This window comes from Nesoenas mayeri (assembly GCF_963082525.1).
Source record: "Nesoenas mayeri genome assembly, chromosome: 5".
Classification (NCBI taxonomy): domain Eukaryota; kingdom Metazoa; phylum Chordata; class Aves; order Columbiformes; family Columbidae; genus Nesoenas; species Nesoenas mayeri.
The window spans coordinates 25,924,795-25,949,343 of NC_137548.1; the positions used below are offsets into that span (position 1 = coordinate 25,924,795).

The following is a 24,549-nucleotide window of genomic DNA, read 5'->3' on the forward strand; positions in this document are numbered from 1 at the left end:
TGGAAATATCTGTTGTCTTTCTGCTACTGGATGCAGTGTATTAGATAAAGCACTAGAAAAAACCAAACAAACAAACAAACATGAAGAGAAAGAAGAGTGGTTTGATACAATACCAAAGTGTGTGGAGAAATGTATGGAGGTCTTGATCACAGCCAAAATTATGAGCTCATCTTTGTGAGTGGAACAGCATTTGTTAAGATCAGGGCAAAAGATTCTGAAAAAGATGTAATATTATAAGAACCTGGATAAAAGCTGTTTGGATAGATAGTAAAGGTTTTATTCCACAGGTGTTATATAGGAAAAACTGAAGTTTTAGATTAGAGATTGGATGCCTGGACTTAATGGAGAGTCAAGCATTATACTTGATCACAAGGCTAAATGATGGACAGAACAGCAGTGGTGTTCACAGTCATCAAAAGAGGGATCACAGACAATTGATTTAGAATAGGAGAAGGAGAGAGTAAAAAGCTCCGTTTTCCACACCTACTCGGGTCCTCAGAGATAAAGGAAATGAAAGGGCTGGCAGAAGGCATTTTTAGTTCCATAGGTTCCAGAAAGGTAGCAAAGTTCATTAGCTCCCACTGTCGTCTAAATACTCTGCAATGAGTATGTTGCTAACTTACAGTCACAACATAGAACAATATATAAATAATATAAGGCAAACAAAGCCATGCTACATAGTTCTGATGTGGGCATTCACGCTAACTCCATGTACATAAATTTCATTATTTCTTTCAAATTATTTGGCTGCTCAGGAGTAATAAAAGACTCTCCTGCATAAGTATAGTAATGCTTGTACAGAAATTATATTAAATAGCATATTTACTGAAAAGAAAAAATACAGATAAAAGAATACAGAAAAGACAGGGAACAAAGTACTACAGAACTGACATTCTCTTCATGCATAGTAAAGATTTCTCACTTCTTAGCTTTGTTTCTATAGCCAGTTACCATATGAATCATCATACTACATCTACATCCCATTGTCCTCATGATTTAATTAGAAGCAAAGTGATAGCCACTCTGAATATCATCTACATCCACAATCTCTCCTCCTCCTCCCAGTGACCCTCATGCAGAAGGCCTACAAATTCCTACTGTTGCCAGCCTAAGAAACACCCTTCACTGGGACAGATGCTGCCAGTGGCTTGAAGAACATGTGTCCTCTCTGGGAACGCAGCAGCAGCTCTGAGCCAGTAAGTACCACAGGACTGCTCCAAAGCACAAGTGCCCAGCATGGCCTTTGGTGCTGAGCTTACCGAAAGATCACTGCTTATCTGCCCACATGACACAAATACCAAGCTGACTGGCAGACAAGCAGATGGACAGCCAAGCAATGCAAGTCAAGTAGAGATGACTACTAATAGGGCTTGCCCAAATACTAAACATTTAAAGGAATACTTTGAAATCCTGAAAACTGATTTTGTTAGAGGGTACAGCACATCAGCCTTAAATTCCTTTCTCATTAATCTGTGGGCGTGTTGGCTTCTGTTTTACCCACTAGGCAGGGGGCACTCAAAATCCTCACTAGGACATGATCTGCAGCTACACACCAGAGAAAAAGGAAGAGTCCAGCCCACAGGATTTCAGATTTCAGCTAAGGCACCACTTAGTGAGAGACCAGCAGGTACATTTTCAATGCCATCTGCTGGATTAGATGGACAACCCTAACAAAGGTTAGAAACCACTGTTTGCCATTATCATCATCAACACATACCAACAGTTCCCTCTTCTTTACACCTTACCAAAAGAGACATCAAAATTGAAGTTTTCTTAAGAAGCATTTCTCATTCCCCATACTCTGTCAGTGCATCCAAGAAAGCAACTAAGCCAATAGTTATGAAAATGTTCAGATGTGTAAAAATGACTGCAGGTTACTCCTGCTGAGAATTCAGGGGGTTCTGACAGTGGAAAAAATCTTAAACTAGATTTAATGAGAAGAGCCTGATGCCTAGGTTGCAAGTCATATTTCTGCACTGGGTCCATCTCATCTCCCATCCTAGAACAACCAATACTTGTTTCTGAAAACAGCAATGAAAAAGTTGTAAGACAGGAAGGTTTTTTCCTCTTGCCTGAAAAGTATTTTTCCCATTGTAAAGGCCAACAACTGGCAGCATTAACTCAGCTAAAGGAGTAGAAGCAGACTTATGGTGTCACAATAAAATGGAACAGATCACTACTCTGAAGCGACAGGTAACTTCTATTGCTAGGAGTGTCCAACACGGATAATATCCTGAAATTTGAGGACAGGTATTGATTAATACAAAGTGAATAAAAGGTCAGCTGGATCTTGAAGACGAGAAACAACTTTTTGACTTTTGTGAATTACAACTTATATTCTTGTTGTTCAAACTGTAAAGCTTCATTAAATATGTCTCATTTGTTTGCAGAAACTACTGGCACTACAGATTTCTATAATTTCTCATAAAGGACATCAGGACACATTCCTCTTGTGATAGTGTAACCAAAGAACTCCTGGAGACCCTGGTGGAATGACCCTCTTGGTCTATCATGCCATTTAGACAGCCTACCGGATCACCTGGATTCAGTAAAAAAGAGTGATAGATATGAAATGGGGTCTGGCATGAGGTCGATATAATTTGTATAAGAGATGCAGCAACAGATTGCACTCCCGGGTCCTCAAATACGAAAATCATACTTGATGACGTGAAAAAACAATTGTTAATAAACAGATATTCTACTCTTCAACACTCCATATGGCAGTCTGATGGATTAAACACCAGCAGAGTGTTGATCACTCTAAAAGCTCATATTGAGATGATCTGGAAAATCTGTCTATCTGCAATTTATAAATTCTGGTTAATTTAATTAAAATGCTGCATCACTAAGTGCCTTAATATGTGGAAAGCCATAAACCTGTGAGGTTCCTGGCACATGCCGACTTTCAGAAGAAGCTGCAAAACAAACCAGCAATAGTCTCCTTTTTACCCTGGGATACAAAAAGGAAGACTTCTCAGCTACAAAATCAGACTAGGTTTACATGCAGGGAGAAGGGAGCAGAAACATCTCCAAAATAGGCAGACAGAGAGGTGATACAGTAAGACTAAGGATGCCAGTAGCGTGACAGAAACAAGGACATAGGCTGCCCAGGTACTGATGACTTCTTTCAAAGTGGCCAGCCCAGGCTAAAGGAAAGTCGATGGGTTATAAATAGTCAGCAGACTGAGAAATGGAGAGAGCGGGGTGGCGTTCAGGAGAAGAATTGTCCCCTTCCTAGGTGACAAGGCCAGAAAGTCCCAAGACAGAAGTAACCCATGATCAATACTCTTGGCCAAAGGTAAACTCAATGCTGTAACCTACTTTACCAAGGGAGGCTTGAGATCTGGCAGCTTCTTAAATTGAGACAGGCTACAGCACCTACACAATCAATTACTGCCATTAGTTAAGGGGTGGTACCTGTTCATTTTCAATTTGATGCCAACACCATGAAAGAGAATCCTTGAGGCTGAGCCAGCTTTGAATTTTTTTTCCTTGCTAGAAGCGTGGCTGGATGGAAGAATACAGATATTCCCAATCCCAAAACCCTCTGACAAAAGACAAGTGAGAAAACTGGTGGAATGTGGAAGCAGATGACAGCTTGGGAAACAAGGAAAACCTTTTCCACGTCTGCAGCAGCTCTGCATTAAAGGAAGCCAAGGCATTACCAGTACACTCATTACTGTCTCCAGATTGGACTCATGTATATTAATGCTTTTCTTACACTTAAAAATAGCTACTTTTGTTCTTCTTAAACTAAAGATGATGATGCTGGGTTCACTTGTTAGCAGCTAAAGCTGAGGATGCAGCATCAAGGATTTTCGAGGCATGACTGCTAAAATTTGAGAGGAGTCCGAAAAGCAAAAAGTAGTGTTATCAGGGAGAAGTCATGGAAGAATAGACAGATGGCCCCATGTTACTACTGTCGCAGTGGACTATAATTCAGCAAACCATAAATCCCTTTTTTCTCTTTGCATTCTCAAAGTATTTAGAGTAGACAGAAACATTTCTAGAAAGAAGCAACAGCAATTTTCCCCAGGAACACATTAATTTAGGCTCATTTCTTGTTAAGAAATGTTAAATGGAAACAAATTTGGATTTTGTTCTGTAGAATTACTATCTTACTTAGGAAAAGAGAAGCCGGCTCTCTAGTATGGCAATTGGTATCCTACTTGCACAGGCAGATGATTCTGCAAGAGAGGACAGGGCACATGAAGTTGTGAAGAAGGCCTGATCACGTTCTACATCTAGCACAAAAAGATGGACCCAACATATTACAATTACACAAAAATTTACAAGCGGTTTAATGAGTTATCAAGTTTTAGTAACCTTTTTATAAATGCTGTGTGTTCCCTCCACCTGCTGTACAGACTGTAAGAGTTTCATTCATGGGTGATCCACGGTTTCAGAATTATAGTGATTTCAGATTCCGTCTCTCTATTTGAAACACCCTGTATTATAAAGGAAGACTGTCACCCATTGAAGGCCACCTCAGCTGTGTTTCTACAATTCACTGCATGACAAGAAAGAACTCCAGCATTTTTACAATGCACACCCCTATACTAATCTTTCTGGTAATGGTAGAACTCAGAAAAAACAATCTGGAGTAAATAAAAAACAAAGCCATGCGCTTAGAGAATAAAAGCCATTTTAAAAAAACCCCGATCACATTTACATTTCACTCTCTAATAACATCTCTATGCTTCCTCTAAACGATTTCCAACTACTTTTCAGGACATGTGACTGAGTCTGCTGGAGCCAAAGTTAATAATTTACATATTCAAATACAAGAGTACTGATCTTCTATACCATTACAGGCGTAACAGCCAAGAAAAAGTGCCAAAGACAGAAAGCAAAGTGGGAAAAAAAACCCCACAACCTTCCTTCCCCTAAGTCTTCTCTGCTTCAGAGAGACTAAGCAGGTTGGTTTCAAAACAAGAGCAAGTGATATAACCAAACAAAAGCAGATCTGAAAGGTGAGCAAACCCCACAAGCCACATAGTCATTATTACTGTGTCGACAGCACACTTGTTAAAAATGTATATTTTAATTTTCTGTATTGCTAAAGGTCCCAATTTGCCCAGGGATCTAGCTAAGCTGCCATTTTCTACCACGACAGAGTCTAATCTTTATTTAATGGATTTAGCATCTATCTTCACTAGAGTGGTCTCTAAGGGAAAGGGGAGGGGAGTATGAAGGGGCATGAAGAGATGATCAGAGCCCCCCTCTCCTTCATCCATCCGGCGCTCATGTTTGTGTTCAAAATTCAATTACCTCCTTATTGATACTTCACAGAGATATTTAAGCTGCAAACATGAAGCCCTGATTTCCCAGGGGGCCATGCCCCTCTCTATTTCACTGCTCTGCTTCCCCCAGGGTGAATTCCTGAGGCGTCCATATTAATAGGTAATCAGTCACAATTCATTTATTAAACAGCTAGCAAGGTTTATCAGCCTGCCCTGATTAGCCGGAAGAAGCCACTGAATTCCTAATTTATTTATGGAAATGTAAGTGTCTTTTTGAATTCCATTCATGAAAGACAGGGGTGCCGTGGGTCTGGCATGCTGAATTCTAACAGGGAAGCAGCAGGCAACCCAGAGACCGGGGATTTGGCAACTTCAGCCCGGGAAATGTGCAGCAGTGACCTGAGTGTGATCAATAAATTTAGGGCCAGCAGTTCATAGGACCCTTCACAAGCCAGCTTGTCAGAGAGCAGACATTACCACCCATTGCAAAGCGAGAATTACCATCCTGATGGTCAGAGGGTGGGTGGACTGAACAGAGTTCCCCAAAGAGAGCAGGTGATGTGGTGAAAGTGGGTTGAAGTAACAAATAAAAGAAGCAGCATTTTAAAAAGTTCCAATAAAACATTCAGAATAGTGCTGAAAACAACTGCCAGGTTACACTAATATATGCATTTACATGTAAAGTTCAGCTTTTTGAAAGCTGCAGACTGCTACAACCTTTATTTTTGCTATAATCATTTCAAGTGAACTGTTTTAAAAAGAAACAAATGCTGCCCCAGCACTTCCAAACTAAGGCACAGAAGCTCAGTGATGCTGCTGGATCACCAGCAAGTGAACATGGCTAACTACAACAACAACAACAGAATCACTTTTCCTTTGTTTTAAACTGAGAAATGGAGAACCCAGTAAAAAGCAAACCTGAAAAGACTTATACATGCACTTAATACATCTTAAGGCAATTAGAATACAGGCCTCTGAAGGTCTAAAGCTGCCAGTGGCAGAAAACACTTTTCTTTTTATCGCTTTCAGCTGCATAGTGATCTCTGAAACTCATATTCACCTGAATTTTACCCACCATAGTTACTCGAACATAAACCAGCTAGGAATGGAAAACTATAGAGAATGTTTATTTCCTTTTCCTTCTTCATACAGATTTGTGCCAAGTAACTTTCACTGTATCCCCCTCTGCGTTTAGTGACTTCTGAACAGCTCAACTGGGAATTAAACATACGGATTGTTTTCTTAAATCCTCTGAACAAGTAGGATGTCCCTCAGGCAGATGCAATAGCTAAAAGTGTATTTTAAATTCATTTTTTCCTAAATTATATAGATCTCAAAAGTGACAGGGTTTAACAATGTACAGTGTTATATAGAATATAGACAGAAGTGTATTTAAACATACTGAGAGCACTTCTTAACACTAATTCTGAGACACTTACCAGACATTTTGTTCAGTGACTTCAGTATTCTGATCTGATTATTAACTGATTAGGAAAGTATTCAAACCTAACAAGTCAAAGCATAAAGAATGGAGAATGCAGATGCCAATTTACAGTATTATATCTCACATAAATTATTTCAGTTCAATCACAATTACTTGAAAATATATTTCAAATAACAATTTGAATTCCTATGTAGTTTAAAACTGGCTACACCTGTTTACCCTCTGAATTTACAAGCACAAGGTCAATAGTTGCATACAAGGTTTAAATTTGCTTAAGATCTCATTTCACAAAAATTTAACTAGTGTATTAAAACTGATATAAAATCTCCACTTCAACTAAACTAGCACAACCCGCACCCTCAAATAAAAAAGATATGATTTCTTCTCAAATTGCAGTGGTCAGACATGAAAAGATGTACTACATGCAATAAATACATCCAAAATACGAGGAGAAATGAGCATTCGAATTAATCTATGACCAGAATTCGTGTGTTGCAGGTGTCTGAAGTCAGGGATGGCACAGTGAAATGAATCCTGGAAGCAGCATCTTTTCACTGCCCAAAAAAGTAATCAATAGCTTAATTGTTTTTAGTTTGTGTTTTACAGAGACAAGGGTAATTCAGTGTATTTTTCTCACCATGAAAAGCAGCTCCTAGAGGAAGGAAAAACTCAGTATTTACAGGTAAGATTTCTTAGTACCCTTCCTCCACCGTATAAGAAGGATTTCCACACGGGCAGAACCAGCAGACATCACAGGATTTTACAACAGGCCCAAACATCTAATCAAGCTGTGGCTCTCAACAGCCAGTTTCTCCAGCCCTCATTGCTTGGAGAACTGCAAATGCTACCAATGAAAATAAAATAACCTGTTCCCTTCCTGAATCTCACCGTACTTCACCTTTTCCCCCTTCAGCAGTAAATTCACACCAGTGATTTCAAGCGAGGGCTTTGCAGAGTACACCAGACAGAACTCACCACAGAGCAGGTAAAGCAGGACACTTGCCCATGTTCTTACTGGGGAACTCACCAAGCATCAAACTAAACATTATTTTCACTCCCTCAACACATAAGCTCCTTATCCTACAGAAAACTGCAGCACCATCCATAATGGACATCCAACCCACACATGTTGGAGAATATAAGCTGTAATCACGTTGCAGTTATTTCTAGTTTCTACAGATATTATTTCTAGTCTTATAGTTTTCAGATATTATTTCTAGTTATTTCTAGTCTTCGAAGCTTTCAAAACACAACTGAGTGAAAGCAATGAAGCCAAAGACAATTGTTCCAGGAGATGCAAACTACTGTCATTCATGTCAGTAAATGTTTCTTCCTTGGCTATGTTTAAGACACCAGCATTAGCACTGAAATTATTACACAGCGCTGCTTATGTTAGCACATACACCCAATGAAGGGCTCAGCTACCCAACTGCCTTGCATTCTTATCCCCATGTCAGCCCCCCAAAATGTCACCAGCTACCCTCCCAAGCCACCAGCTTCTTTTATGCAAGACACTGTCAGCACAAAACCAGGTCTATGGAAAAACAAACCTACAAAACTGGAAAAGAATTTAGTATTACAACAGAGGACACACAGTATTATACTCCTTACTTGACTCATTTTCAAACTAAACATTTTAAAGTCCACTTTAATGTAACCAGGTCTGATACAGAATACCCAAACGCAGCATGATACTGCACATCCACTGAGGCAGAACTGGGACTGAAATCCCTGTATAACACCGAAAGGAAGGGCTTGGAAATAAAACCCAGAAGTATTACATAGGTATTCCTTCCTTTCTAAATGCCACTTGATGACAAATGCCTATCACTCTGCTGAAAATTACTGTTCATACTTTCATCCGGTCTCATCTAGTCATCCATCTTATACATTTATTTGTAATGCTCCCGTAACAATCCCCATATACTTCTAGGGTTACTACAGTAACAAACGGCATAGTTACAATAAAGGCTGGGATAATTATTTCCTGTCTCTATTGCACATGTAGCCAGTGCGAATAACATCACACTTCCAGTGTCTCACACAAGGAACTTCGCAAACCGCATACACAAAAATTATTTCCTATGCTATTTAAATGCTGTAACTTAAGTGACAGTCATTTACACAGCCAAGAATAAAAATGAGAATCCCTAATTGACACTGGAGAAAATTAGATTCTAATTGCATATGCTGTATTTTGCTGATGACAATGAGGTTAGCGTTTGCAAAAAAAGGTGTTATGAGCTCTTTAATGACCAACAGGTTATTTGTCATGTAACTCACTGGAAAAGTAGTATTTCCAACAGCAGAGAGCCCTCTAGAGCTACCACAGGATAACACGCAGTTACCTGCAACCCACCAGGAGAAGGGCACCAGCGCTGCTTACAGCAATTCCTGGGCTCTTCACAGATTCCTCTCCAGCTACTGACCAAACCTGATTTTGCCTGGTTCAGCAGAACAGAGATTAAACCCCAGAGAGAAAAAACAGAAATCACATTTTAATTGGAAGAAAGCGGGAGCTAATATTTGTTGAACTGCTGCTGAACCTAGGAAGCTTTAAATTGTAACAATAGGTTTCAGAGATGTCATGCAAGGACTTAAGGACTTATTTATAATACAGATGTTCGTAAAACATCAGCAAATATCTGGAAAGCCAGATTTTACATGACAGTGTATATCAACACTAAAATAATTGTCATTTCGTGCAGTTTAAACAATGTGTGGATACGTGCCTTGTAGCACAGAAAACTCTCAATATGGAAAAGCCCTATCAATGTAAAATAATTTCTCCATAGAAAACACACTCTGCTGAACTTATTATAATAAAGTTCCACTAGCTTTCACTAAAGCAGTGCTCAAAACAACACACAAGTGAAATATGCTTAATTGGTTATTAGATGCCTTTCAATTACCTCCACCCTTGTGCTTGTGCTGTAGAAACCAATCAGTAAAAAAAAAAATCTCATAGAAATTAAATTACAAACTGAAAATCTCTACTTAGGCAATGTGGAGTTTCCTATTCCCACCTTTCCAATAACAGTAAAAAGCTGTAAGATAAACCACAGGAAAATAATTGAACTATATCCTTCAGCTTTACTGTCAAGACAACTGTGAGAAGCGGTAAACGCAACTTTATTGTCTCCTCATTGTGATCAAAAATTTCTGCAAGAATAAAATTTCTGCAAGAATAAACCTACCCATTTTCTCAGAACAAAAACCCATCAATACCTAACATTTTGAGACTGACAACTGAAGTATAGCAGACCAACCACCGGTTTAGTTCCACATTTTAATAGCCTAAGTTAACCACTGAAAGTTATGAGTTTAACTTTCTGCATGTTAATTCATCAGGCTTAATTATGATATGAGTTTGCACTGTGTTCAGGGAACAACAATGTCTTGGACATTTTAAAGAACCCACAAACAGCCTTCAAACATGCTTTCATGGGCAAGTATAAAGTAATGTTTTATTACCAAAATAAATTTCTAAGAGCCAGCACTTCAGTGGAGGGGGAAGGTGAAGAACAAACTTGCAATGAATATGATGAGAAGAGGTAGTATGTTTACTCTGCTGGCAACAGCACTAAGCACCCTTTTTTTGATCTGCAGCTAGAACTCAAAAAGCCACAGCAAAACCCTCCTGTACAGATAAAGACAATTCAAAATGTCTAAGCACCCAGACAAATTCACATTAGCATCAAGAGCTGGATTTTTAATAGAGAAGTAAGCAATAGGCATGTAATAAATTCTCTATCACTATTAATCTGTTTTAGTGAAACAGGATTTTTTTCATAAAGAAAGACAGTTTTTAAACCAGGGAATTCATGCTAGAAATTAATTCAAAGAAGCCCCCCAGACACACGATCGAAATTTTTCTTGTGACCTTCTAAGCTGCACCTTTTTCCCACTGCGCAGGCTGGGTCTCATTTACAAGCTCCACGTGCTAGAGTGGCCTTTTAGGACGCTCTGGAAGAACTGGAGAGAAGTGCTCTCTTTAAATTCTTGTCTTCTCAGAAGATTGCCCCTAAGCTTGAAATCAGGTAGACCTACACTTACAGAGTAACATGCGAGCAAGAGGAACAAAATACTGTTTCCAACACTTAAATCTGTGAAGTCACAGAACAAATTAGTAAGACCTATTTTGACTCATCCTGAATTTACTGAGGTACTTCATATTGACTACAGAATGGACCAAATTGAGTTATTTAAAACCAGATAAAACAAAAATAAGATTTAGTGCAAAAAAATTAGGTTCATTCACTTCCCCTCCCTACACATTTCTCTCTTATCATCTGACCCTGTACATCTGTTCCATAATCTCATGATCAATCTAGAATTAAAAAACCCACCTTCAGCCAGTCTATCCTTCTATCTCTCAGCACTGGGCAATTGGTAGGTATTTGGTGAATACCTACTTCCAAGCACCCTCAACAAATAGGACGAAGAAAACGTTTCCCATTTGGTAAGATCTTCCCTCTCCTATCTCTTTTGCAAGCTCCCTCTTGGTCACTCAGCTTTGTGAATAAATCCCTTCTCTCCTCACAGCTTCCTCAGGTAGAAGCAACATGAATTTCATTCTTCCTCTGTCCAAGCCAGCACCAAGAGAGGAGACCTGTTATTTTTACTCTATACACTCTCAGAAAAGACCAGCCTTATAAGTGGCAAAGTACGCCACAAGAGCTCTGTCCAGTACTACAACATTACAAAAGATATAGTTAATTCATATATGAGAAGTTTTCTTATTGCCATTAAAATCATATTTGTTTAATGAAAACAAACTGTATAGAAATGAATTAAAAAAAACAACCTTGAGGAACAATAATGAAATGAGTCTAAAGAAATCTGTAAAAGGAAATAAAGGCAAAGCAAAATTTGCAAGGGGACAGTCTTATATTATTGGACTAATGGATATAGCTGGAGGCTGAAATGCAAGCTTTCATGCACTCAAGTTATTAGCTCTTTAAAAATCATATGACATTATATTGCTAAATTTAACAAGATCCTGAGGAAGTATTACATAAAAATTTAGAAAGAGGTAAATTTTCAATAGACAAAGCTATAGAAGCTTCATGTTTCAGGGAATAAACCAACTCCTGTTGCAGGAGGTTGGCAAGAAATCTCCCTTTGCCTGCTCATCTGTAATTGTGCAGAATGGTGAGTAGCTCTTCACACTGACACAGCCTCCTGTCTGGGGGCAGGACACTAAAGAGTGCTGGTCTGAGTACAGCAATTCTCACGGTCCTGTCAGAAACTGTTTCCTGAACTGATATAATGTTGTGATCTATGTTATTTCTGGCAGAAAAAACATTCATTTAACCCAATGGGCTTCATTTGCCAATCCCAATGCAACACTTAACAAACAAACAAGCAAGCAAATAGACCTCACACATAAAAGGCTATCCGGGAAGTCACAGGTATAGTTCCCCATTCCAGCTTTATTCAATAATGCATTTCTGAAGGAGAAAATTATCAGAAAAAAAACACCACAACACCACAGAACACTCTGTTTTGCTGAGTTCTTTGTCCTGAACCCCCATAAACTCCAGTCCTGTTGGGACATATGGATACGGTATGATTTTTTACAAGATTTCAATTCCTAGCAAAATGCAAATAGCTGTCATTACTTCCAGACTATTAATACCAGTGATTCTTTGATATTCTGAAATAAAAGTTATTGTGTTCTTTTATAATCCAGTACAATCTCTATGCATCAAGGATCAGCACCACAGGGCTTAAACATAAAGCAAAAGGTATGTTCAGATGAAATCAGTTGGGCATGCCTGGGCAGAGATACCAAGCAGGCCCACACCAAGACCTGAGGGGAGCAAGCACACACAGTCATCCTCATTAGAAACACAAGGCAGTAAACCAGGCATGTAAACTGAGGGTCATAGCAGAGTTCTCAGCTTCTTTTCCCTCCCCCCATAAAATGTCTATTTCTGCAGAAGATATATGGCAACTAGTTATGAAAGTCAAGCAATTAAAAAGCGTTTCTGAGGTATTCATGGGACTGTACCAGCCACAAGTGCCTGACAGCTCGACGCGTGTGCCAGTCCCTGGAGAGCCATCACACTTCAATTACTATCACTAACATTAGTCATTATCAGGCTGGCTTCGGTCCCCAGGGAAGGCAGCTTGTGATGACAATATCCAGCCTCTCCTTGTAAAACAATTCATTAGGCAAAGCGGAACAGCTGGGGCAGCCACGTGGAGGTCTGCAGAGTGGCCGCCCCACCGGGACCTCCAGCCCCTCTTCTCCTTTTGGAGAGGGGCAGCCACCGCCCCCATGACAGCTGTAAAAGCCTCTGGGGACACTTCAGGTTTAATCAGTGATCCTTATACTCAGGGGAAGCATTTAATTGCAAACTTAAAACTAATGGCACTCAGAAGGTTATAACAATCATCAGATAAGAGGCTTCAGGGCATTTTTATCTTGTTCTAATGCTCACAAGTTAATGAGGCAATAAGAGACAGATACTGTCAGACTTGGTCTAGCAGCAGTATACAGACCTGCATGTAGTGGAGACGGAGGAGGTCAGGTAGTAGGTCCGTAATTGATCTTACAGAAGACTTTGTGCTCTGAACAACCAAAACCACTCAATAAGGCGACAGAATGCGAGGAGTTTTTTTCTCAAAGCCTTGTATGAATCATCATCTCATCAAAAATAAGAGAAAACTGAAAAGAAATATAGCAATACCCCACCAATGTATGTTCAATCTATTTAACAAATACACAGTGTTTCCTTTCTCAAAGCACCAACACTGGCTGAACAAAACAGTGAGACTGATCCTCATGTACTGAGTAACTCCACCATCTCTGAGCTAGCAGGTCAGATGTGCTACCAAACAGGTAAATTAGTACGGATACATAGTAATGATTTTTAGCCTTTAGGTGACTTGCAAATATAAATATTTGTATATATTATGTCTGTAGACAACTGAGAATAGGCTTGCTTTTCTCAGTTACCTTGCTTGAACCCCCGGCTGAAGAGTACTTGATGTTTCATCACCACATTCTCATTTTACTTCTAGTGACAACATACATAATATTTTAATGATGTCTTCCTGTGGCATATAATAGGAGCAAGCAGGGGACAAGAACAACATGCAGGATAAGATACTGTATTGGGTTTGCATCACAAGGTTTTGGTAGAGAAGGAGCTACAGGGGTAGCTTCTGTGAGAAGCTGCAAGAAGCTTCCCCCATGTCCAACAGAGCCAACACCAGCTGGATCCAAGATGGACCCATTGCTGGACAAGGCCAAGCCCATCAGTGACAGTGGTAGCACCTCTGGGACAACATATTTAAGAAGGGGGGGATAAAACACAGCAGGACAACAGCAGCAGAGAGAGGAGTGAGAGGAACAGCTCTGCAGACACCAAGGCCGGTGAAGGAGGAGGGCAGGAGGTGCTCCAGGTGCCAGGGCACAGATTTCGCTGCAGCCCATGGTGCAGCCCATGGTGAGGTCAGCTGTCGCCCTGCAGCCCATGGAGGTCCATGGTGGAGCAGAGACCCACCTGTAGTCCAGGGAAGACCTCACACCAATGCAGGTGGATGCCCAAAGGCTGTGACCCCATGGGAAACCTGCACAGGAGCAGGCTCCTGGTAGGACCTGTGGCCCCATGGAGAGAGGAGCCCATGCTGGAGCAGTCTGTTCCTGAAGGGACTGCCTTGCCCATCATGGTCATTGCTGAGTGATCTCTACCTGTCCTCATCTCCAGACACAAGCTTTCTGCTGTATTTTCTCTCCCCTGTCCAGGAGAAAGCAAATAAACCAACCAAGCAGAACAGCAGTAATGGCAGAAACTGAACCAATGTCTCCAAAGTCACACTCTAGTGCAATTTTTCACTAGGATCACCTCCTGCTCTGCAAATAGGTCTGGCTACCCATGCTGTGGAAGAAAATTCTCTGTTCACTTCTTCCAGAAGCCAAAATTTACAGGAAAACATTTCAGACAGAGGTGATGCAGGGATCATCTTTCCAATATTTCTAAATACAAAGGAAATGTTCTATTGACACAGAAGTAGAAAAGTTTTAATTGGACAAAGGTATAGACAGCTAAAGAATTTTAAATAATAAATACAGATCAGCTGTAAAGTTTTAAGTGTCCCTGCCTATTAGGAAATATTGACTGCCTCAGCCTATGTCTAAACCTTAGCTTATTGAACTATTGTGCTTGTAACACCAAGAGGCTTGCATAAGCATGACAAGGCAGAAGTATCATGTGAGTTGGTATGCTGCTTATATAGAACTTGTTTAGAAACTGCTTACATAGAACATGCATAGGATGAGAAACTAAATTTGCTGTCGCTTCAGGCCATAAACTGTCAACTTTCACCTGGATATGCTGACCTTTAACCAAGTTAAGCAAAGAAGGTCCCCCAGAGCCAGTTCAAGCCAGAAGATAAGGGAGCTACAATCATCATCAGAAGCGGCATTCTTAGAGATAAGGTAAGTAACAGCAGGCCTAGAGACTAGAAACACCCACCTGATGACAATGAAGAACTGGGAGACCCCAGACCTTAATATTACAATTGGCCCAAACTGGCACGCGAGGGGTGGGGAACTTGGATTGTAAGGGTATAATTGCCCAGGGATCTCTTTGTTTGCGGTTCCTCTCCAGAGGCACCCTGCTCAAGCTGAAATTGATTGCTGTACCAATTAATACAGAAGTGCCACTCAGACAACTGGCATGCCAGTCATTTTGCTCTGAGAATCCTAGGGGGAAACTACTAGGAAATGAGTGTGTGTGTGTGTGTGTGTGTGTGTGTGTGTGTGTGTGTGTGTGTGTATGTGGTGTGTGAGGAGCCAACATGGGGCACCCATCAAGTCACTGGACCCACCCTCCACGAAGGGACTTTGGTCCTAGTGGTAAAGTCTCAGGTGGTTTGCTTGTGATTGCTGTGGTTGCATGACAGATAAGTTTCCCTAACGCTGCCAGAGCTTCTCCCAAGATTTGTTTGGCATTTTTGTGTTTTTAAACCGTAATGGAAAAATGCACATAACCTTATGCTTGATCAAAATTTTCCCCATCCTCAATTCCTCCACTGACAGTAATCTACAAGTTATCCTGTCAGAATGAGAGTAGCAAAAAATAGGCTTCTGACAGTATAATGTAAGAACATTTTGTTTGTAGTCATGTTTCTTTCTGTGCCAAGCATGTGGCAGGTAGAAATGCTTTAATGTTACAGCCCATTCCTTTACTTCTGTGGCTAAAAGCTCTTCAGTCAAGCCCCATTGACCCCTTGCATGCCTAAGACAGATGGTGGTGGTTTCACTGTCCATTTGAGCTGAAACAGATAAGAACCTCTGTGTAGGCTGAGGACCATTCTCTTCCTCTGCTTAAAGAAGGATACTGAATGGACTGCTCTCTCTACAAAGAAAAACAGGTTTCTGAGCTCAAACTGCATAGACTCATAATCAGCCATGTGGATGGAAGCATTTGGAAGTCCATCCCCAAAAGGCATGAAAGCCACCACTGCAATACAAGAATTCTTAGGTTTCTTGTTCCTAATCAGGCTGCTTTCATGAAAGCAGACAATGGAGTTGCACCTCAGATCTCCTGCTCAAAGGTCATAAGATGAACTGTTTAGTGCTGTGTTCAGCTGAGACTGGGGAACACAGGCTCTGAATTAACTTCTAGAAAGGATCTTAGACCACAGAATCCTCAGATCACTGGATGATCTGGGTTACAAAGGCTCAGGAGGCCTCCTACTCAAAGTAGGGTCCAATTATAGGGTAAGATCATGTTGACTTTGTAAAATAAAGTAAATAATACATCCTGGTTGAAGGACCTTTCAGAGGTGACCTTTGTTTTAACAAAATCAGATCTACAAACTAGGTATGGGGATGTAGATAAAGAGAGAAGGAAGATGAGAGAAAAGGCAAAAAGATATAAATTTCATTAAAGATCAGGTAAAAAGCATCTCATAGTAATTCAGCTTTTATCTAGAATGTTGCTGTTGCATTGAGCATCACTCAGTAAGTTTTAAGAGCACAATTATCTGCCAGCTATTGGGCCACTTGGCACATGATCCTTATCCACAACTTCAGAAACTCAGTTACCAGAATTGCAATAGATGGACACGGTCTGACACTCAAAAGCTCCCCTTTTTATTTTCAACATCAGGCTCCAGAATTAGCAATGGCAGATGTCATCTTAACATTTCCAACACTCCTACGTCTATGCAGTCACAGAGTTTACATTATTTATTATAATCTCTCTTCTGTAAAAGGTGTCCAGCAGACTTAAAGTTCAATCAGCTGCATTTGGGGGTCTCAATGCATACCTGACATAATGGAAATCTGGGGTTTTACAGTCACTTTGAATATCTAAAAATAATTTTGTGAGAAAATAATTGCCTTCTTCCTGTGACAAAAAATTAGTAAGTCACGGGCAAAAAAAATTCCAACCCAAACTATATAATCTACCAAAAGGAGGTTCCATGTACACAAGTATAAAAAACAGGCATCAAACAGAAAATAAAAGCCAAGAGAATTTGCAGAAGTTTTAACTTTTGACACGTTTAGGACAGTTTTAGATATTTTTTCCCCTTTTCTCAAACTCCACCAGTATACACCTCCTTCTGCAGCAAGTAGAGTGTCCTGGTTTTGTTAAAAACAAGTTTCTCTTTCAGTGAATTTTGCCTGTCAGCTAAAGCCTTCATATTAACTGCATTTTCCTGGAGAACCAGACACATGTTTTGGTAAAACCTAGCAATGGAATGCAAACTTATTGATAAGCATGGATGGACATCTCGCGAGAGGGGCGACGAGGAACAACTGACCAACTGTGTATAACATTCCATTCACGTGAATACTTCATATAAAATGTGAGATCATGAGGATCTCGTCCCTTTTTCCCTTTTTTCCCTATGGCCGACATTAGGAGAGGACCTTGCTAGTCGTCCCTGCGAACTGAGGCCTAGTGACAGACTGAATCCAGCTCTGGTCGGCTGTGGAGTCTAATCCAGGACTTTGGGTGCCGGCTCTGCAGTTGCTGAGACTTTCAAGATTGGTTTTGTATATTTTGTATTATTTTCTCTATTCTTATTAGTAGCATTAGTAAAACATCTTTAATTTTTCCAACTCTCTTCTCTCTGTCCTTCTTTTTCTCTCCCGATTGCCTGTCCTGAGTGGAAGGGGGAAGAGGGAGGGGCAAAAGGGGGGAGTAGGGGGGAAGAGGGGGTTAACAATACATCTGCCAGGGTTTTATTGTCACCCCGCAATCTTAACCCTCGACACAGAGTCATCAGTGTCTGGAAGACTAGGATGCTGTATGAGTACTTGCCATTGAAATCCACAATAGTACCTTGCTCTCAGAGTAAGGGGGGGAAGGGGAAGAAAGCAAAGACGCAGAAATTTCTTGAAGCTTAAAGAAATATTTATTCCACTTCACCAGCTGACAGAACACCCTAAGGATCCATGCAGTATTTTTTCCATATATGACAGTTACCTAGATACAGCATTTGTTTTATGGTAAGAATACACAATTTACGCATATGGGTAGTATCACATTTGATACCATCAGTAGACTGTATATCCCCAATTTTGTATTTAAAAACAGTCTGGACTTCTTTTTTTTTTCCTGCACATAGAGGGCACCTCAACCACACAGCCACTTATTTAAAATAAAACAATAGCAGCCAAGGTCCCGGCTCAATTTCCATCCTCACCATCGCAACCTAATCTCCTGGCAAGTTAATGCAAATCAAAGCAAACACTTCTCTGACACTGGTAGCAAAGCGTGTTCCTCTCCCAAGAGAGACCTGTAAAACAGGACAGTCACTGACAGCAGTACAATTACTGACACAGATACAGACTTTATGGACATGTTTATCTCTGCTGTAAATCCACACTCTCTCTCCACTCCGATTCATGAGTCATAAAGAAATTGCAGATAATGAAAAAGTTGGAGAAATTTACAGCGTGTCGGAAACCTCAGACAGCCAGAAGAAATTAAAGAGCTGACTGAGGATAAATCACACAGGTACAATTAAAACTTCCTATACCTTCTTCACTTCCAAACTGGGGCACAAGCCAATGGAGATGATGAAAAGTTGAGGTCATGACTCCTCTGACTGTAATAATTTCTTAACTACCTACATGTCAAAATTAGCCAATTCGCAGATCACATATGAACGGCAATTTCAAGCTGACATTCTGATGTCTCGTTCTTCCAACAGGAGCTGCCCCAGAAGAACCATGCCTATAAATGAACCACCCAGTGAGCAGTATAAGGAGAGGCGATTTCCTCATCCCCCTGCGGATGCCGAGTATCTCCTTCCACAGTGCTGTGCATTAAAACGAAGAAGCAGTTCTACGGCGTGGGAGGAGGGTGTGAAGAGAATCAGGAGAAAGGCCAAGGTTTCACAGGGAAATCATAGCAGCTTAGACATCGCTGTGACAGGGCCATATAAACACTGTAACAGACAATGAAGGTGTTCTTTTCACAACTCTGAAACAATCAAATAAGGACCAAGCATGACTATGAATGTAAACTGAAAACAGCCTCCACGTTTTTTCCAGCTAGGCAAAACAAAACAAATCATTTCAACTGATTATGTAGTTCCTGAAAAAAGTCTGTGAACATCTCCTAACCCACAAATGAACCTTCCAAAATGTGAGACATTTTCTGGGAGAAGTCTACTAACTCTGCCAAGTAAATCTTTAAGCTAACTGCATAATATAGAAATCCAGTGTCCAAAGAGCATAATTTTGTTGTCCAGCTATAAAACTCTGCCTTCAAGCTTTGAAGCACATGAAGTATACTATTTCACATGAAGTCCTTGCCAAACACAGTACTAAATAACAAAATAAGGGAGAAATATGCTTTCAGGCAAAACTGAAACATGATGAAGATTAATTCAGGAAGGCAGGGAATGTAGAAACCAAGTAAGAAAAAAACAGTTGCTAAAAAGAAAATTGTAAGCAGAGCAGAAGTAACTTAGCACATCCATCTCAAACTGCTTTCTCCTATGCAGGACAGCTCACCTTGCAAGAGCAAATGAAGCATAAATAAACTGTATTTTAAGTTTAAGGACATAATGAGCACTAGACTCGGATTCTAAAACATATTTTCTTCTTGTTTCAGATTAATACAGACACACTGGCGCTAGAAGCACTATACTTCTGGAAGTGCCAGCTTTTAACAAACAAAAAGTCAGCATCCTCCTTACTCTTGTCAGCAGTTAGGATGTTAAGAACATTGCTATATCTTTCTAATAACTGGCACTGCAACTCCTGCTGGAGGATCTAGATTTGGATCCACACCACGTGATCCTCTTTCACTTTATTTCCTTCTTCCTTCTCCAAAAGTCAGTTCTCTTCTCCAGCTCCACCACAACACTTTAGGTTTTCTATTTCTCCAAGGGAATAAGGAGAGAGTTCATGTTCAGGGAAGGTTCTGCTCTTCTACATAGATTCTAAAATCTCATTTTGGCTAGCAAGAAACCATAAAAATCCACTTCACGTTTCCATGCAGCTTCCCAGACTGCAGAGAGTGGACACACAGCTTTTACTGAAAAAATGGACCAACAAGAGATTTCAGAAGGTGCCGTAAGACAGACACCCCACTGATACCCTGAATATTAAAACACTCTTTACTTGCACATGCCTGCTGATATGTTCATTTCCTACAAATGTAAGAACCTGAAATATTTTTTTATGAACAAGTGTACACACAGACCAGAAAAGGCACTTGGCAACTGTACTGTGGGAAGTGGGAGGGTGTTCACAAGTGTAAAGTAAGGCTTCTGAGCTTAAAAAGCCTCTGTGTTGATTGACTCAGGACTAAAATAACATGGTTATGGTTAGGAAACATTTTTACCTGATCAATTACATCCTTGATATAAGTCTGTTTGGGCACGAGTGCCATGTGTTTCGCATGGAACTTCAAGGCTGCATGTTGATACTACATTTCACTACACTCCCAGAAAAGAGAATCCATTACAGAAAAGGAAAGAGATGTTTCGGTAAGAGGATGCATGGTTCTCCCTCCTTTCCTTACTGCAATTCTAATTCAACAACTTACACAAAGTTCAAGTTTAATAACTGACACATCCTGATTTTTTAGTTTAATAGATAATAAGAATTCAGTCCACCAAAAGTGAAGCCCCTGATTTAAACATATTCTACCTACAATCAGCATCAAAAAAGGAAGAAAACCAACAAACAAACAAAACCACCAGACCTCAATGAGTGAATTCATATTTAACCGTATAGGCAAGAGCCATCCCAGCTTTGAAATTATCCATGTTAAGACGAGCCTGCAAGGATGACAGGCAGAACTAAGTATATATGTTTCAAAACATTCTGCAGTTAAATCCTGCTGAAGGCAAAAGCAGTAACTGCTCTAACTCTCCAAACCAACAAAAAAGCTGAACTTGCAGGCAAGACATCACAATAGACAGCATTTATCCAAGAGAAATGAAAAAACAAAGACTACCAATCTGACAAATAGCAATCCGTAAATAGCTTGGAGTTCAAAAGGCCTCCTTTATGATTTTACAGGAATTTCAGAGGCTGCTGAGGCTCCAGAGGACCACAATTCACAACCAAGGACAGCTTAACTTGGGAGCAAGGAAGCTGTTCCTCACTCATGCGCCCATTCATCTCTTGCTGTCTCTGGAAGGGTCTCTCCAGTATGGGGACACCTCAGCGATTTCTGGTAGCAGTTACTTAACTACCATGCAGTCTAGCCTATTACTAAAATAAACAAAGAAAAAACTCACTGCCAAACAAAAGGTACTTCCAGCCCACCACCCCAATTCTGACAAACACCTCTGGAAGCGTCTAAGAGCAGGGAAGCACACAGCTGTACCTGCCCACTAATCTCTTCCAGCTTCTGCATCTCCAAGATTTCCAAGCCACTCGTGACTTCTCTGTGGTCAGACAGTCTCAATGGATTTATTTTCCAATAATTTGTCTCATTTACTCAGTGAGATAAACTCTGTGCCCCCAACCTTCAGCAGCAATGAGTTCTGACTTTACCACACAGCACAAGTATCTCCTCGTGTCTGTCCTGACACACTATTTTATTCTCTCTGGCTCCTGTCCTACAAGAAACAGTGGAGATTCATTCCCTATTCACACCTTCTCTGCATTAATCAGTTTTACAGATCTTTGTCACATACTGCACCAGTTGTCTCCAGCCTAAAAACTCCAAGTCATCTACTCATGCTTAATATCAAGGAAAACTATCACTGACTGACTAAACCCTGACTTTTCCTTTTTCAGTCTGTGGTGCTACAAGATGGTCAACTTTCTGCTGTTCACCTGACATCTCCCAGGTCATGCAGGTCTGATTCTCAAGCCCTTGATTGCTAGCATCAAATAGCTCTTCCACTGCACCCTTGGTATTTCATTTGCTTGAACACATACAGAAAATAAATCAGCGTTACAAAGAAAACAGGTGCAAAGTTGCTAAAATCCAGTGCAAGTCAGGGCACACAAAACAATGAGGGACTAGAAGTAGGGAGACTTAGTTGAGCATGTTCAGTAAATGTCTTATTGCTCTTGAAAGAGTGTGAGGATTTGATATCGGATAACAGAGTCATTCTTACATTCCTAACTTTACAGGAGGAAAAGCACAAACCACCTTCAATTCCAAATAAAAAATTAATCTAGCGTAAGAAAGCAGATTAGCAAAAAGCACTGACGGGAAAATCATAAATGGTATTCACACCTGTGGGGTCAGTTATCCCACATTTTCTAATACTTAAGGCAGATACTGCACAAAAGCACCACTACCTCCACAAACATATCAGGCCTTTAAAAGAAGAGCTTTTTCAGGAAGTCTTCAATTGGCAATATCACCAAAGCTATATTGTGATAGCACAGGAGCCAGATAATCTCTCTGGCATCAGATTTTATAAACATGGCTGTGATACCAGGTAGGACTTCTGAACCAGTATAGCAGGTGTCATCTGAAAAACATCAGAGATTCACAGGAAAGTAACAGCAGGGACTTCAGAACGTCCCTGGACAACCACATATCTTCAGTGACATGGTGCTTTTCCTGCTTCCCCATCCTACGTGTTATATTTACACATAGGTTTGTCCCAAAGTTTGGCAGAGCTTAGGGGGAGTGAACTCACTTTCTATTTTTTTTTTTTTTTTTTTTTTTTAAGGAAAACATCTTTTTCTCCATGTATGTAGTTCTCAGATATACCTCTCTGTACATGTATATTCAAAAGGATGAGAGGGCAGATCTTTAACAATAACTGCAACCGAGGATAATAAAAAACACCAAGTTAAGTTTGTGTACTAGTAATGTATGCACTTCCCAGAGCTGCTACCTCATGAAGCCAAGACTTTAAAAATCTTCTAAAGTCAACTTTGACACAGTTGCTCTGGAAGCTGTAATGGGTCACACATTGAAAAACCAGAGCTGCATATCTAAATTCACAGTTATTTACACAAACGGCTTTGAAACTCGCTTTGTGGGCACAAGCATTGAGTCGGGATCTGTGACAAGGTTCCCAGATAAGAACAACCTGCCTCTTGCTTGCCACATCAGCTGTGGTCTCTTCATTCTGCAGTGTTCACTACCCTGCTCCAAGGAAAGTGGCTGAAAAACCCACAACAAGGCAATATGCCTATACCTTCCCCCCCCCTCTGCCCCCAGATTTCTGCCAACAGGAGAGAAGAGACTCACTGACCGGCTGCAGCTCACGTTCAGCAGTGATACCATGTCTCCCAAAGTCACCATAACTACATGAGCTGTTAGAAGTAGGTGTGTTCCCTGAGCCCCGTTCTTCCTCCCACCCTTACAATACTCACATTAACAGGGAAAGCAAAATCCACATAAAGCAGGATTTTGAATAGTAAAAATATTTTCAATGTATTCTAACCAATAAAAACTCTTAACAGAAGCAAAACAGCAGCTCTAATGAGAGAACTGAAGCAAAAAGAGAAGAGCAGTAACAAGCAAGAGGGCAAGGTAGAATTTTACACAGCTTAAAAAGGAGGCAAGGAAACACAAGCTAAAACCTCAGAAGAGGTGCTGAAAAACAATTTATTTTTCAAAGATTTCATTAGTGATACCAGTTCCTGAGCCTGGAAGCTACTGGAAAACTCCTGAACCACCTTGTAGCAAAGAATAAAAACACAAACCAGAGCCATAAGGATAGCCCATCCTTTAAGAGCAGAATTGGAAAAAAATAATTAAATCATTGGTTCATGCTACAAACATCCTGCTTCATTCAAGGAAGGCTATCCTTTAGGTGAATTCTGTGCTAATGGAAGAATATTCTGCAAGGAACAGATGTGAGTGAGCAAGAATCCACCTATTAGCATGCTAGAAGGAGAGCATTCCCCATGGTCACCTTAGAGATCCTTTCTGATCCACAAGAAAGATCTTCAGTGCAAGTCATCAGCAAATTAAATGGTGCAAATAAGAAATTCTGATTTATGGAAGAAAACCCATCTTTTATTGGCAGCTTAATGGTCTGCATCTTAGTAAACCAGAAATGGAAGTACAGGAGATCATGCAGCCAGCAGTCAGAAATGTATTTTTAAAAAGCAAGATGCTCACTTACCCATTTGGTTAAAAGAAATGTCAAACAGAAGTCTTTTTAAACTACAAAGGTAAAACAACACAAAAAATAAGCAACTTGTCTGAGTAGGAACTAACTGTATTAGGTACTACTGAAGCTAGAAAAATTGGAAACATGGCTGGACAGATCACCAGTTACCTTATTCATTAAGAAATAACTGAACCCCAGATAAGGAAGAGGGAAACTGGCTTTATAAAAAATAGCATTAACCATTTCATTTGTCAAAGGTCTCCTTTGACGTTGTCGTCCCACACACTCAGAGACTGATGCGTTAGCAGATCAAGCTACTGCAGCCTAATCAGG

At 40.3% G+C, this 24,549-nt stretch overlaps 1 protein-coding gene across 6 annotated transcripts in view; it reads right to left on the bottom strand.

Moving 5' to 3' along the window:
• The window catches only part of LIN52 (lin-52 DREAM MuvB core complex component), a 47,916-nt gene that overhangs the window by 18,157 nt on the left and 5,210 nt on the right, over positions 1-24,549 (bottom strand). The window contains exons 6-7 of one of the 6 annotated variants that reach the window (XR_013922166.1): positions 13,198-13,363; positions 12,126-12,140 (exon numbers count right to left, since the gene is read on the bottom strand). The exons of 1 other annotated variant lie outside the window; for it this stretch is intronic. Coding sequence is in view for 3 of the 5 variants with exons in the window: in XM_080345012.1 (XP_080201138.1) it covers positions 18,389-18,456 (68 nt within the window). In the remaining 2 variants the exon portion in view is untranslated. Of the gene's footprint in view, positions 1-12,125; positions 12,141-13,197; positions 13,364-18,055; positions 19,111-24,549 lie in introns of those variants that run through there. 4 more of the 6 variants (XR_013922165.1, XM_080345012.1, XM_080345013.1 and 1 more) reach the window with 4 other exon arrangements.